This window comes from Natator depressus, chromosome 11 (assembly GCF_965152275.1).
Source record: "Natator depressus isolate rNatDep1 chromosome 11, rNatDep2.hap1, whole genome shotgun sequence".
NCBI lineage: Eukaryota > Metazoa > Chordata > Testudines > Cheloniidae > Natator > Natator depressus.
The window spans coordinates 10,921,886-10,937,638 of record NC_134244.1 but is presented as its reverse complement, the minus strand read 5'-3'; the positions used below and the strand labels follow the sequence as shown (position 1 = coordinate 10,937,638).

Here is a 15,753-nt window from a genome sequence, read left to right as displayed (position 1 = left end):
TCACCATTGGCCAGCTGTGATCTTATTTTTTAAAAAGTCTAAAATTCTCTGCTATTAATGCAAATATAGACATATGCCACAGCTTAGGATTTCATGGATGTTGTATTTCCTTTCCTCAGTGACAACACTTAGAGATCAGGAAAATTACAGTAACATGTCTACAGTTTTGGACTGATTGTATTCGTTGCTTCATACTCAGCCAGAAGCAAAGATCTTCCCTCTTGGAATCTAAACACCGTATATAATTTTTTTTTCCTCACACATAAGGCTGAATAGGCCCTTAAAGGATCTGATCCATAGCTACCAATGAGCATGGGACATAATGCAAAACAATGGCTATGCCAAAAAAAAAAAAAAGACCGACTAGTGGGAGGGTAAATAGAAGTTGTAATAAATTATTAGGTCATGCAGAATATCCATGTACTTGCTTGACAGCTAATTTTGGTGGTGGTGGGCAGATTCAGGAGGTGCCTAATAAGAGGAAATATTTGGCGTGGCATCAACATTGCTTAGATTTATGGCATGGCTAACAAGCTGGCCACCACACAAGACAAATCAGCCTACCAGCTCTTACTCCTGATTACTCAGTAATGGCTTCAGCAGCTTAATGAGTGGCAAATGTACAGTCCCATTAATTGGGCAGGAGAGAGAGGAGGAGGAGGAGGAGGAGACTTGCACCCAAAACAGACAAGAGTGTGAGAAATCCCTTAACCTCTACACCAGTGTAGTGAGAAGTTGCTCCCTATACATCACTGGTGGGGTGAGAGAGGCAAAAGAGATACATTTTGTATATATATTTATAAGTTATGTATTCATATATCTGCAAACTTCTAATAGCAGTAGAGAAAGTGTTCAGGTCCAAGTGATGGTTCTCCATTTAATTAGGATGCTATGTCAACCTGCAGCTCAATGTCACCAGAGAGTGTGAAATGTGAGACTTAGTGCCACAGAGGATACACTAAAAACAATCTATAAGAGCTAAACGATGGGCTTGCCCCTTACTCATCAGACAGGAAATGACCGTTGTTCATGGAACCTGCAGTGGCTTTTGCTTTCTTGTCACCAGCTCTTACGGGTGCTAGATACATAGCACATTGCCTGAAAGAGCTGCAAAACAAGGCTGATTCACGATTAAAACATTTTCAAAATTTTTTATTGATTTATTTTTAGGTCAAAATGAATTTTAAAAAACCCATCCTATGAAGACATAACAACCTCCAGATGAATGTAACTTTGTAGCATGAACAGCACAACCACAAATTTTTAAAGTGCTCGCTGTAGTAATGCTATATTTGTTTACAGTGATTTACAGTCTTTAACATGACTGCTAAAGAAATAGTTTTAATGCTATAACTCCATTTTTAAATTTTTATTTAATAAACATACGGACAAGCATTTGGAATGTACACAAATCATGTTGTATGTAATTTTTGCATATCAAAAATATTACACATCTGTCAGACATACAATCAAATATACTGCTTTTCAATATGCATTTCATATGGCCTAAACATAAAAAGACAAACAGCCTACATTTGCTCCCGTATTTACAGGGGCATTTGATGACATAAATGCTGAAAAATGAGACTGATTCTGAACTTAATCTATGCTGTGCTGATTTTTGACAACTTTGTTTAAAATGACTCAGTACATTCTATAAAGCTATGTAAACAGTTCCGGTACAGCGGATTAAAAATCAAATCAGTTAGATCTGGAATGGTCAATGCTAGTGTCTTCATTAACTCAATTTCCCTATTTATCCCTGAGCACCTTAAAATTGTTCCCCCAAACATCTCTGAAGAACATGCAAAATTGCATTTGAACTGATTTTTATGTTTCTCAAAAGTCCCATTTTCCTCCACCGATTAAAAAAAAGTTATTACGTGAATCGTAATACCCTTCCAAAAAAAATGCAGAATCACCGTATCAAACATCTTCACCTACAGACACACTACAGATTACAAAAATATTTGTATTTTTTTGCATAGGAGTGTTGATGGGCATATTCTCACACCATGAGAAAATGCTAGTTTTTAAACAGAATATGGCAACAATCTGTTTTCCTTTAAAAATCAAGTAGTTTCACTTTATTTCAAAATTGTACAAAATGGCCATGGCTGTTATTTATTTTTTATTTTTTTTAAGTCTCTGTCTTCAGAATATGTGAAATCTCAGGCGCAGTAACAGTGGACCTGGGACCATTCACAGTGCAGTGGAAAACATCTTTTGAGGCAGAAATTATAGTTCATCCTTCTTTTTCCCTACCCTTTCATGGTCTCTTTCTCTAAGGGTTCGCATGAAACTGGCAAATCCAGACTCCTGCATTTAAAGAAAAAAATATTGGTCAAATTTTTAAAATAAGACACCAAAACAATGTTTCAAGACTCCCAACACCAAGGAATGGGTATGTACGTGGAATGTGGACTAGAGAACAGAGTCATTGCTTCTGTACTGTCTGATCACAACAATGTGCTGGGGCAGCGCTCCGCCAATGAAGTGGAAAAGGAAATATCCATAGAGGCTTTCCAGGGGTGGTCAACCTGCGGCTCCGGAGCCACATGCGGCTCTTCAGAAGTTAACATGCGGCTCCTTGTATAGGCACCAACTCCGGGGCTGGAGCTACAGGCGCCAACTTTCCAATAAGCCCGGGGGGCTCACTGCTCAACCCCTGGCTCTGCCACAGGCCCCGCCCCCTCCCCTGAGCCTGCCACATGCCCTCATTCCTCCCCACCCCAGAGCCTCCTGCATGCCATGAAACAGCTGATCGGGCGGGGGAGGCGCTGCTCAGTGGGGCTGCCAGTGGGTGGGAGGCACTGGGAGAGGCGGGAGCTGATGCGGGACTGCTGACGTATTACTGTGGCTCTTTGGCAATGTCCATTGGTAAATTCTGGCTCCTTCTCAGGCTTAGGTTGGCCACCCCTGCTTTAGACTCATCAAGTCTCTCATGAAAAACTGGCAGTGGGAAGGGGAGAAAGAATACGGAAGGCAATGTAACGGAGGAGACAGGGCAGGGAGCTTCTCACAAATTTTGTCAATGCTTTTACATTAGTAAACTCTGAAACATACATTAGTGCCATATTAATATGCTGTATGCACCACTTCAAAACCAGCTAGTAGACATGTGATTGCCACCCAGGAGCACAGAGATTTGTCACAATTCTTTATTCCATGATATTGCTCGGCATTGGTTGTCTCAAGGGCTCTCTCTTAGACCTTAGATCACAACTGACTCCACATGGGCATGAAGTGCCACATGAATGTAAGGGACCTGCTCACACAGAATCAGTTACTAGACTGGGGCCCTGATTAACAAAAGGTGGTTCTTTGTGCAACCCAGGGAATTAATTTACAAGTAAAGGTTTCTTTGGCAGAGTCAGGAACAGAATACAGGCTTCCTGACTCCCAATGCCTTCCTCTAACCGCTAGAACTCCTTTGCAAGATAGGAGGCTATCGGCCAAGATTCTTCAAACTTTGACACAGAAAAGGAATCCAGGATCGCAGTAATTTTTGAAGTGTTTTACTGCTTTAGTAACATCATCCTTTGCTATCATATTGCAACAAACCTGTAACTCTATGCACTTCATGGTTGTCACTTTGCTGCATGCTATGTCCATTCAGGACTTCATAATGACAGCAGGGACAGAAATCACATTCTCCAGCTCCAAAAGCAGCTGGCCATGCAATCAAACTAAAGGAGAATCTCCAGTACTTGTTGAAAGTAGAGAGACACTATAGAGTAATTCTAATTCTATCCAATAGTCAGCTGTACACAAACACACTAGCTAGAACATTTTCCAACAATTGGACAATGTCTCCCTTAAGTCAGGTGATTCTAGAGCTGGAATCCTTTCCTTTATAAATCTCATAACAGCCACACAGGGTCAGAGCAATGGTCCATCTAGCCTAGTATCCTGTCTTCCGACAGTGGCCAATGCCAGGTGCTTCAGAGGAAATTAACAGAACAGGTAGTCGTCAAGTGATCCATTCCTTGTCGTCCATTCCCAGCTTCTGACAAACAGAGGCTAGGGACACTTCAGAGCATGGTTGTGCATCCCTGTCCATCCTGGCTAATAGCCATTGATGGACCTATCCCCCTTGAATTTATTTTGTTCTTTTTTGAGCCCTGTTATGGTCTTGGCCTTCACAACATCCTCTGGCAAAGAGTTCCATAGGTTGACTGTGCGTTGTGGGAAGAAATACTTCCTTTTGTTTGTTTTAAACCTGTTGCCTGTTAATTTCATTTCGTGACTCCCTAGTTCTTGTATTGTGAGAAGGAGTAAATACCACTTGTTTATTTACTTTCGCCACACCAGTCATAATTTTATAGACCTCTATCATATCTCTCCTTAGTTGTTTATTTTCCAAGCTGAAAAGTCCCATCTGCTATTTTCTTGCCCAGTCCCCCAGTTTTGTGAGATCCTTTTCTATCTCTTCGCAGTCTGTTTGGGACTTAACTATCTTGAGTAGTTTTGTATCATCTGCAAATTTTGCCACCTCACTGTTTACCCCTTTTCCCAAATCGTTTATGAATATGTTGAATAGGACTGGGCCCAGTTCAGACCCCTGGGGAACACCACTATTTACCTCTCTCCATTCTGAAAACAGACCATTTATTCCTATCCTTTGTTTCCTATCTTTTAACCAGTTACTGATCCAGGAGAGGACCTTCCCTCTTATCCCATGATAGCTTATTTTGCTTAAGAGCCTTTGTTGAGGTACGGTGTCAAAGGCTTTCTGAAACTCTTAAGTACACTATATCCACTAGATCACCCTTGTCCACATCCTTCTTGACCCCCTCAAAGAATTCTAGTAGATTGGTGATTTCTCCTTACAAAAACCAAGTTGACTCTTCCCCAACAAATCATGTTCATCTACGTGTCTAATAATACTGTTTTTTACTACAGTTTCAACCAATTTGCCTAATACTGAAGTTAGGCTTACTGGCCTGTAATTGCCAGGATCGTCTCTGGCGCCTTTTTTAAAAATTGATATCACATTAGTTATCCTTCAGTCATCTGGTACCAAAGCTGATTTAAATGATAGGTTACATACCACCATTAGTAGTTCTGCAATTTTACATTTGAGTTCCTTCAGAACTCTTGGGGGAATACCATTTGGTCCTGGTGACTTATTACTGTTTATCAATTTGTTCCAAACCCACCTCTAATGACACCTCAGTCTGGGACAGTTCCTCAGATTTGTCACCTAAAAAGAATAGCTCATGTTTGGGAATCTCCCTCACGTTCTCAGCCGTGAAGACTGATGTAAAGAATTAATTTGGTTTCTCCACAATGACCTTATCTTCCTTGAATGCTCCTTTAGCATCTTGATCGTCCAGTGGCCCACTGGCTGTTTAGCTAGCTTCCTGCTTCTGATGTACTTTTTTAAAAATTGCTGTTACTTTGAGTCTTTGGCTAGCTGTTTTTCAAAAAAAAAAAATTGGGCCTAATTATATTTTTACACTTCACTTGCCAGAGTTTATGCTCCTTTCTATTTTCCTCAATACCATTTAAGTTCCAATTTTTAAAAGATGCCTTTTTGCATCTAACGGCTTTTTACACTTTGTTGTTTAGCCACGTTGGCACTTTCCTGATTCTCTTACTATGTTTTTTTAATTTGGGGTATACATTTAAATTGAGCCTCTATTATGGTTTCTTTAAAAAATTTCCATGCAGCTTGCAGGGAGTTCACTTTTGGCACTGTACCTTTTAATTTCTGTTTAACTAAATTCCTCCCTTTGTGTCGTTCCCTTTTCGGAAATTAAATGCTGCCATGGAGATCCTGGACTTCAATCTCTTACCTAGCAGCCTAAATTTGGCCTCCGAGATCTCTCACCTATGCTTCCCTATGTTCTTGGTACCCACATGTACCATGACCGCCAGCTCGTCCCCAGCACTACACGTAAGTCTGTATAGATTTCTCGAGAGATCTGCAACCTTCGCACCCAGCAGGCAAGTCACCATATGGTTCTCCTAGTCATCGCAAATCCAGCTATCTGTGTTTCTAATGATCGTCCCCCATTACTATTACCTGTCTCTTCCTAATAACTGGAGTTCCCTCCCCTGGAGAGGTATCCTCCGTGCGAGAGGATACCATGACATCATCTGGAAGGAGGGTCCCAACTATGGGATCATTTCCCTCTGCTCCAGTTTGATGTTCTCCTTCCCTGAGACTTTCATCCTCCTCAAGAATACAGAGGCTCTATTACTCTATATTTTCAAGGTTTATAACTTCCAGGGCCAGGCATTTCCCTGCCAATAATCATTGGCTGGGTTGAGGACACCTACGTTTTCTCCTTAGTCCTTTATTTCCTCTGCGCAGTCATTAATTTTCAAGAAATAATCTCTCCCTAGGCTATTATGACTGAAAAGATACAAACCAAACAGCCAGTAGATTGCTCTGTCACTTCTACTCATTTTATAACCCCAGAAAAGTGCTGCACCATATCTGCACCTAGCTGTCAGGGTGTATGATCAACTGTATGTAACACCATGGGAAAGTGGAACCAGCCATGAGCTAGGAACCAACTGTTCACTCCTGAAACTTGGGTTAGAATCTGATTTAATGAAAACAAGTGATTTGGTCCCCTTCTACTCTAAGGACAGTTTTGTCCACATCACAAAACCAACGATCGGTCATGATTTGGCAGACTCGTAGACTTAAAACATTTGGGGTATGGCAAGTCTGGATTCAGATGCACTAGCAGAGCTGAGTGGAGCAATTTTCACATCACCTGCCAACTCTAGGACTGATTCTACTTAATACAATTCATTCCCCATTTTCATTAGTACTACATCTACCCACAGACTTTTTATTAAACAGAAAGACATTAAATTCACTCCAAATTTCCCCAAATAGACCAAACAAGTTCCAGTTCACAAGTGCGTATGGGTGTGGTACACGATTCAGCCCAGTGAATTACTGATGGGAGCAGAAAAGTTAAAGCCTTTTGCAATACACTGAAAGTTTACCCTGTCCTGTTCATTTACAACAAAAATGGAAAGACAAGTCATTCCTCTCCCCATTGCGGTTATTTTTTTGAAATTGCAACCTGTTCTTATACTTACCCCTCTCTCTCCGTTATATTTTTCTACAAACTTCCCATAGTTGTAATAGTTAAAGGTGGGGTAACCATCCACACCTTCCTGTTTACACAGATCATGGTTCTGTTCTTTGGCACAGTCCACTGCAGCATAGGCTATCTGAAATACAAAAGGAATAGCACATAAGAGATGAAAAACCATAACTGTCTGCTGCTTCAAATAGCGGCACCTTTAGTGGATGAGAAACTGAAGAGGTGTACACCCTCTGCTGTTGCAGCCTGTGTGTGTCTGGAATAGGAACCACCACTTGTACCAAAATATGCAATGCTTTTATAATCTCCAGAGACGGGGAGAACATTGGCTTGCACAACCCTTAGGTAAGACGTGAACTCTGTTCTCTAGGGGTGCAGCAATTCATTGTGCTGGCTAGAACTGTAGCTCTTAAACTTCATTAATTAGGGCTACTTGGCTGCAAGTGCTAATAGGGTAAGAAAACCATCTTTGTTATCCCTAAATATACTACTGTATCTGGCTGGCTGCAACGTCTTCTTCCCTCTTTAGTTTAGTCAGAGAAAAGTTTATAAAGAAAGATGGTGCAATGTTTATTAATTAATTCATACAAGTGTAAAGGGCATTAATGATGTATGCGCAAAGCAGCTGTAACAACCCTCACCCAGTTCCCAGGTTAAGTGAGATGTGGGTGTAGTGGGTAGGGCACCAGAGTCAGATGACCTAGGATTTAATCCTGGCTCCGTTACTTATCTTCTGTGTGCCTTTAGGTAAGCTGCTTTACTCCTCTGCCACCCTTTGTCTGTCTTGTAGTTTGGACTGCAAGCTGTTTGGAGTAAGGAGTGTTATGAGTACATACAGAGCCTAGCACCATGGAGTTCTGATTTCGGGTAAGGTCCCTAGACGCTACAAACAACAGTAATAGCCAGAAAGAGTGCCCAGGCATGGCAACTCTCTGCTGATCTACTATAGACTGGCTTCGTCCCTCTTTAAGAGCTCTCTCTGTAAGCAGGCAACTTAGGAGCCAGAGTATGTCGTCCCAGACTAAACAGGGCTCACAGCTAGTTTACCACCCTGCGTGCATCACTGGGAACCTAACTCTGAGCGGTACTGAGAACCACACTTCCCACTGGCTGCAGTGGGAGTTGTGGATGCATCTCAGGATCAGGCCTTTTTTTAAAATGTTCAGCTGCAGCTCTTTTGGAAAATGGACTTTACTTACATTGGCCCAATCCCACTGTTACTACATATACATAGCGCCACCTGCAGAAGTTATTCTGAAGTTGTATTGCAATTTACACACACTTACCTTCACAATTCCATTATGCATTTGCTGGAGACTGGGAGGGTTACACAGTGTTAAATCTATGCTACATAAAAGCCAACCAATTAGAGAAGAGATTATTGTGACTACTGGCTACAGTGTTTCAAAGCTAATTTAATACCAGGTGCCTTTTAACTTTAACTTTCCATTCCACTGGCCTACTCCAAGCAATCTGAGCAAAATACCTTTTATTTGCCTGATGTCAGTGCTTCTCATGCCCTGTACTCCCATAATTAAAGATCACTTACTATGCACTATGTCTTTTATTTGTATGGTGAGGCAGTCAAAACTACATCAACTGATCTCAACATCTGGGCAGCAATTAAAGAAACTGGAAAATCTATGTTGGGTTTTATTGTTGTTCTGGATTTGAGATCCTCATAAAACAATGGCTTAGAAAGATCAAACTCGATTGTATTCTCAGATGAAAATTGCTACCTCAATGCAGAATATCACTTCTTTATTCATGTGTTAAAACAAGAAAACCATTAAAGTGGCCTTAAAGATCAAGGATTCCTGAAGACTATTTAAATAAAAGAATAAAAATCACAAATACATTCTGGTCGTTTTTGAACAACAGACAGAACTCACAATGAATCAGGGCCACTAAAGACAAATGTTAAGAACAATCTGCAGCAAGAACTCTTCATCTATTTTTCTGTCAGGTATTTATACATTAAAAGGCATATTAAAAGAGCATTATTTAGGTTGCATGTCAAATAGTTGAAGAGAAAAGCCAGATTTACGGTTGTGCAAGCTTATTACTGCCTCTTTGTGCAACCATTCTGTGCAATAAAATGAGGCAGGAGTCCTGTGGAAAAATGTATCTGACCATGTAATTAAAGACTATATCATAATGTACATGCAAGAGGGCAGAATTAATGTTGCATGGGCAACCGGAGACCTGGTATTTCCTATCTCTAGAGTTCTTGAGTTTGCAGCCTTAATGTTCTTTTACTGAAGTTTCATATGTAATTTCCTAATTGTTTTTTTTTTTTTTTTTTTTAAGAAAAAAGGCAAAAACAAGTTCTATTAGGTTTCAGAGTAACAGCCGTGTTAGTCTGTATTCGTAAAAAGAAAGAAGAAAAGGAGTACTTGTGGCACCTTAGAGACTAACCAGTTTATTTGAGCATGAGCTTTCGTGAGCTACAGCTCACTTCATCGGATGCATAGCATATCGTGGAAACTGCAGAAGACATTATATACACACAGAGACCATGAAACAAAACTTCCTCCCACCCCACTGTCCTGCTGCTAACAGCTTATCTAAAGTGATCATCAAGGAAGGCCATTTCCAGCACAAATCAAGGTTTTCTCACTCTTCCCCCCCCCCCACACACACACACACAGACACACCTACAAACTCACTCTCCTGCTGGTAATAGCCCATCCCTCTTTGAAACCTCTCTTTATAATGCGCATGATAATCAAGGTGGGTCATTTCCAGCACTAATCCAGGTTTTCTCACCACCACCCCCCCCCCACACACACACACACCCCCTCCAAAAACCACACACACAAACTCACTCTCCTGCTGGCAATAGCTCATGCTATTGCCAGCAGGAGAGTGAGTTTGTGTGTGTGGTTTTTGGAGGGGGGGGTGTGTGTGTGGGGGGGGGTGGTGGTGAGAAAACCTGGATTAGTGCTGGAAATGACCCACCTTGATTATCATGCGCATTATAAAGAGAGGTTTCAAAGAGGGATGGGCTATTACCAGCAGGAGAGTGAGTTTGTAGGTGTGTCTGTGTGTGTGTGTGGGGGGGGGGGGAAAGAGTGAGAAAACCTTGATTTGTGCTGGAAATGGCCTTCCTTGATGATCACTTGATGATCACTTTAGATAAGCTGTTAGCAGCAGGACAGTGGGGTGGGAGGAAGTTTTGTTTCATGGTCTCTGTGTGTATATAATGTCTTCTGCAGTTTCCACGATATGCTATGCATCCGATGAAGTGAGCTGTAGCTCACGAAAGCTCATGCTCAAATAAACTGGTTAGTCTCTAAGGTGCCACAAGTACTCCTTTTCTTCTTTCTTTTTAAGTTCTATTAGGTGCAACTGTAACAATCTCTCCATTGTGCATCAAACTGAGTTTGAATCCTAAACCCTCAGCATTGCAGCACAGACTGCCTCTACTTGCTACATTAGCTGGCAGCAGGAGAAAGCTGTGATTCAGAGGCAAGGGGGTGCAGTGGAGGGAAATGTGCTGGTGAGGCCATATGTAGCGTCAAAGGGTGGTGGTGGTGCTCCATCTCTCTTCCCCCCCGCCTTCCATGGAGAGATGGGAGCTATTACTCCTTGTGATGTCCCCAGATGTGGCCAGGGGGAATGTGGGGGCGGGGACTCAGGCACAGGGGCATCTGCTGTGCAACATGTTAGTGCACTTTAGAAATCACAACCCGATAGAGCGCATTACTCCACTGCGTAGACAAGCCCTAGTATATTACTATACTTAGTGTCATTGTTTTCTTCAGGGGAACCACTTCCCAACAGAACTGTGAAGCAATTTTCTATTCTAGAGTGATGTTACAATTTAAAAAAAACATGCATGTGTTAAATGGGTGTGTGGGAAAGACACAATGGAATCTCCTTTCCTTTCAGGAAATTGTTCCCCTTCTGTTTTTCAACCTTTTGCATTTCAACAGTCATTGTAAGATGATGTAAAATATCTTCCTTTGGTAGCAGTTGCTCTCCTGTTAAAATATGTACCGCCACGCACAGGTTTATTGATTCAAGCAAATAAATCTCTGCGGAAGCTAATATCGACTTTTGTTATGAAAATGGAAGTGAATAACTGAATATTGATTGGAGGAAGGAATGATATGGGACAGATTTATTTCAAAAAATAAATTAGGGATAACATTTCAGTGTGCAAAAGAATGGTACTAAGCATCTGGCTTTACAGAATAGTCAACGACAGGTGACAAATCTGATTATAAAAAAAAAGTCTGTTGTTGTCAAGTGACTTAAAGGTTTTGATAGCACATCTGAATTAGACAGGGACCCATTCTTCCCTATGTTTACTGTACAAGGTTTTATTTATGTAACTCCAAAATACAATACACCCCATTGAGGTTAGCCACAATTCACTCGCTGTTCTCCACGAGAATCAGTTTGCAAGAGAAGAAAAATCTTTAGTTACCATGATGTACAGCACCAACATTACCATGAGTCTTTTTTTTCTTTTTTTTTTTAAATTCAAGACATGCTTGAATCTCCAAAGTATTAGTTTCTTGTTTCCTTAGTGCATTTGTGTCCCAATTTCATCACACAGAATTTTCTTGGATTAGGACCTGAAAGTGTCATTCAACCTAAAAACAGTGACTGCCAAAAATAGCATGGTGGAGTTCCATATTGTGATTCATTAAGTCTCACTGATTTCTAGAGGTTCTGCAGACCACAGCAGATCTTCCTTCAGTGACAGCTGTGCAATCCCAATTTCTTCAGATTTAGCCCTCAATGACAACCATACAAACCCACTGTTACCTGACTTGTGTTCTGCTTTATATAGATGCATAAGAGTACAAGTGTGTTCAGATATATAAGTAATTCCAAAGAGGCCTGCCCAAATAGCAGCACCTTTTGCAGAATTCTGGATATTTCTTACTTTGGGGGCATGGAAAAAAATCAAGAGATTTCCTCCACGAAGTTCAGATCAGAGCACCATAACTCAATTCATTCTAGCTGAACTCTGGACTCAGTTTTTTGGGGCTCAGCTAAAAATGAGCCTGCGGACTTCTAAAGGTTTCACTGGAGTCCCTAAGAGTCTCTAGAGTACTGACTGAACAAATCTTCATGCTCCTCCATCTGTTCAGCAAAGGGACAACTGTCACACTTGCAGCTCTTCAGCATCTGTTGGTGAGCCGGAAGGTATGAACAGTCTCTGCTGAAAGCATCCATGAAGAGAGCTGCAGATACAAGTTAAGGCCTAGGGTTCTCTCCTGGCAAGTCAAGGCCATAGCTCCCCAGCTGAAAACAAGAAGGTCCCAGGACCCAGGTTTAATATTTTTAAAGTACCTGAAAGTCATATTTTGTCAGCTGTTGAAAAGCAAAAAGTGACTTGCAACTGGCAGAGAATGAAGGAGTGAGGGCTTTGCAATGGGGGATGTCTCACTGGGCCTAGCAGAGTTGGTTGCATAAGAACCCTTCCAGAAGTTACCCCGAATGCTGTACAGTCAAGATGTGCTCAGCATCTCTAGACTTCTCTCCTCAGTGGCCTGCTCTTACCAGTACTCCAGAGACACTAAAGCAAGTGGAGGGGCAGGGGCCGTGGGTGGTATGCCAGGGCCAGAGCCAGATATTTCCAGATCTATCCTCTAATGCACAGACACACTGGACCAGCACATCAGCTGGATATTTCTGCTGAAGTAATCAGCAATGAGACAACCAATGAAAAGTTGATATTTGGGGCCAAATTTTGAAATGGTGACCTTCATTTCTGTGCATGTGACTTTGCATGCACAGATGATGGGCTTTGCATGTGCAAATTCTGTTGTTAGTGCACAAGTATTATGCGATTGAAAAGTGCACACCAACAGATTGAGTTCTCTTTGGAAAAAATCTGGCCTGTTATGGGTCTTCAAAATTAATGATACCAGTCACACCTCTGAGCAGTCTGTTTTCTGTCTCTCTACAAACTTGGGAGAGCTCTGTCAGTTGACCTTTTTGGATATTTTTTGCGACCATAAGGCCTGGAATCTTTTGTTCCTTTAATTTAAAAAGTTAAAATTTTCCAGAAGCCAAGGGGCCACCCTTATTGAAAAGTCCATGAGAATTTAATAGAAAATGATAACATTTGAACCATCTGTTAGCATTGAACCTCTTCCTGCTACAGAATCCTATAGGACAACAGTTTAAAAAATAGAGACAGCTTAATTATTTTCTGTTACATTCTGTACATTTTTAAGATTAATACCTTTGCTCCTTATTTTTGGAGTAACGTCTAATGAACACTTTTGGTTTAATCCCTATTTAATTCCATAGGGTCACAGTTCAACAAAACATTTGAGGATGTGTGTAACTTTAAACACAGGAGTTGTCTCATTGAAGTTAGTGGGGACAGTTACATGCTTAAGTCCTTTGCTGGATCAAGGCCCTACGTCTTTTCTATAAGGGCACCAACAGGCAGCAAAAAACATCTTGGTAGCATATGGGTTGTGCATGACTGAAGAGGGTTCCCCAACATGATCAATCCTTAGCACTTTCATGAATCAACAAGGGGAACGAAGCTGTTTTTGCTGCGTGCCTACCTTTTGGAAACTGTACAAACCTCAATATTCTCTATTGGATCTTCTGTTCCACCCCATTACATTTTATACCTCTGCAGTTCAGCCTTAAATGCCCTCAGCTGAAATAAAGAGTTGCAGCCATCAATCATTGTCTCCGGGGCTTTGAGTCCTTTCACAGCCGCCTGCAGTTGTGAATCAAAACCTTCAGATGTTTGCATTCAGCACAACCATGCTACATGCTAAATTGTGATCAGATGTTTGTTAATACATCCGGATAAGCAACTCTCACATTGTTTTGTACATTCACTTAATAATTCCGAGATGGAATAAAATTGCAGGGAGCTTAGGAAAGAAAGGCCTGTCTCAGAGCTAGCAGAAGGTGGTGAGAAAAATGACACATTTTTAGAATTCTTGGAAACAAACCAGTAACCACAAGGCAACACTTTGCAAAAGTTCCAGCAGCAGGGGAATTGAGAGCGGTGTGCCACTAAATGCTGCTACATGCCACCTGAACCCAAGGGCATAACACCACCATTCTAATTCCATCCGTAAGCAAGACAAGAGAGCGATTTGCCTCTCTACAGTTCATCACATGTAGTTCATAGATTGACTAAATGCCCTCCATAGAAACTCCTCCCCTTTCCCAGCATGTGCGCGCACAGATGCACCCACAGTTGATTGAGGTGTCTCCAACATCTGTAAAGTCTAAATGGCAAGAGGTTTCAAAGCTAGCCCTTAATTTCCTGGTAAATCCCCCAAGCCATTTCCACATTAATGGAAAGAAGGTGCTGGGTTGCAAAGACTGGAAAGAAATAAAGGGAACTAAAAACAAACCAAAAAGGGTTTTTTTAAATAGCATCTTTCATATAAACCATATCCTGAAACACGTTACAGATCACAGAGACAAGAGAGAAGACTGAAGTTATACTAACAAAGGAGAAATGATAGGGACCAACAGTACAAGCCTTTGCTTATATGAGCCAATGAGGCCACTGTATTTGTGTGAGCAAGGACTGCCCACGTTGCTAAAGGTTTGATAGATCTGACACAAATTGCAATTTCCCAGTTTATGGATTAAGGATGGAGTTTTCAACAGCCTGGGACTTGTGCTCCCAAGAGACATCAATTGTAAATCACTTAGGCTCTTTTGATAATCCCCTCTGCGTTTCTGCCCAGAGTCAGGATAGGTCTACACTACAGCCACTATGGTGCACAGCTCCAGCGCTGCACCTATGCCGCTGAAGGGCCACAGCATAGATGCTCCTGACACTGATGGAAAGAGTGTTTCTGTCGGTATAATTAATCCACCTCTTTGAAAGATGGTATTTGGGTTGATGGAAGAATTCTTCTGTTGACCCAACTGCGTCTACACCAGGGGTTAGATTGACCTGTCAAACAGGGAGCAAAATTTTTCAATGCTCTGAACTATGTAGTCGGGTCAAACTAATATTTGGGCTAGCCCAGACCTCAGACACATACACTTCTTCCTATGTCCACCCCACTAATTATAACAAGACTGTAAGGAAGGGTGAACAAGAAAATGTTTAAAATAATCTATTTCCTATCTGTAAAAATTCAGAGTTACAACATGACTTAATAGGGAAGATTTCACCAAAGAAGAATTAAAAGGGAAAAAATAAAGAAAAATCAGAAAGAAGGTTAAAAGTTCAATTCAGTTTGGCAAAAAAAAAAAATGACCTCTAAGATGCACACATATTTTATAACTGATTAACTTGTTCAACAGCATACTTCTGCACAAGCCTTATCATTAAATGAACTGGATCAAGCTTGTTAAGTGAAAAGGTGGCAGAGGCACTTTAAACACCTCAGAAACTATTAAAAAATGGGTTACCTTTCGATCTTCTTTAAAGAGTTCTGCAGCCGTTGTGAAATGTGGGATGGAATTTTTACAGTGTGGACACCCTGTGCGGCATGGGAAGAAAAGGAAAAAAAATATGTCAAATTCATTGCAGAACAGGACATTAAGGCAACTAAAAGACAAGCCTGTAGGTAAATTAAGAATCAGCATTTAAAAGAAAAAAAATTATAGACGAGAGGTTCTCAAACTCTGAGCCCAGGAACTTGGTGGTATGGGGAGTGATTGCTGGGCACCTGGCCTCCAGTTCAGAAAAGTATCCAAGTTTAGGAGAGAACTT

The 15,753-nt window shown here is 41.2% G+C and overlaps 1 protein-coding gene and 1 long non-coding RNA gene across 3 annotated transcripts in view; one reads left to right on the top strand and one right to left on the bottom strand.

Annotated features, from left to right (window-relative positions):
* The window catches only part of LOC141995759 (uncharacterized), a 52,923-nt gene that overhangs the window by 14,797 nt on the left and 22,373 nt on the right, over window positions 1-15,753 (top strand). The gene's annotated exons all lie outside the window — the stretch shown is intronic.
* The window catches only part of PDIA5 (protein disulfide isomerase family A member 5), a 118,630-nt gene continuing 104,100 nt past the window's right edge, over window positions 1,224-15,753 (bottom strand). The window contains exons 15-17 of the mRNA XM_074967139.1: window positions 15,450-15,520; window positions 7,069-7,203; window positions 1,224-2,319 (exon numbers count right to left, since the gene is read on the bottom strand). Coding sequence (XP_074823240.1) covers window positions 2,239-2,319; window positions 7,069-7,203; window positions 15,450-15,520 — 287 coding nt within the window. The 3' untranslated portion in view covers window positions 1,224-2,238. The remainder of the gene's footprint in view (window positions 2,320-7,068; window positions 7,204-15,449; window positions 15,521-15,753) is intronic.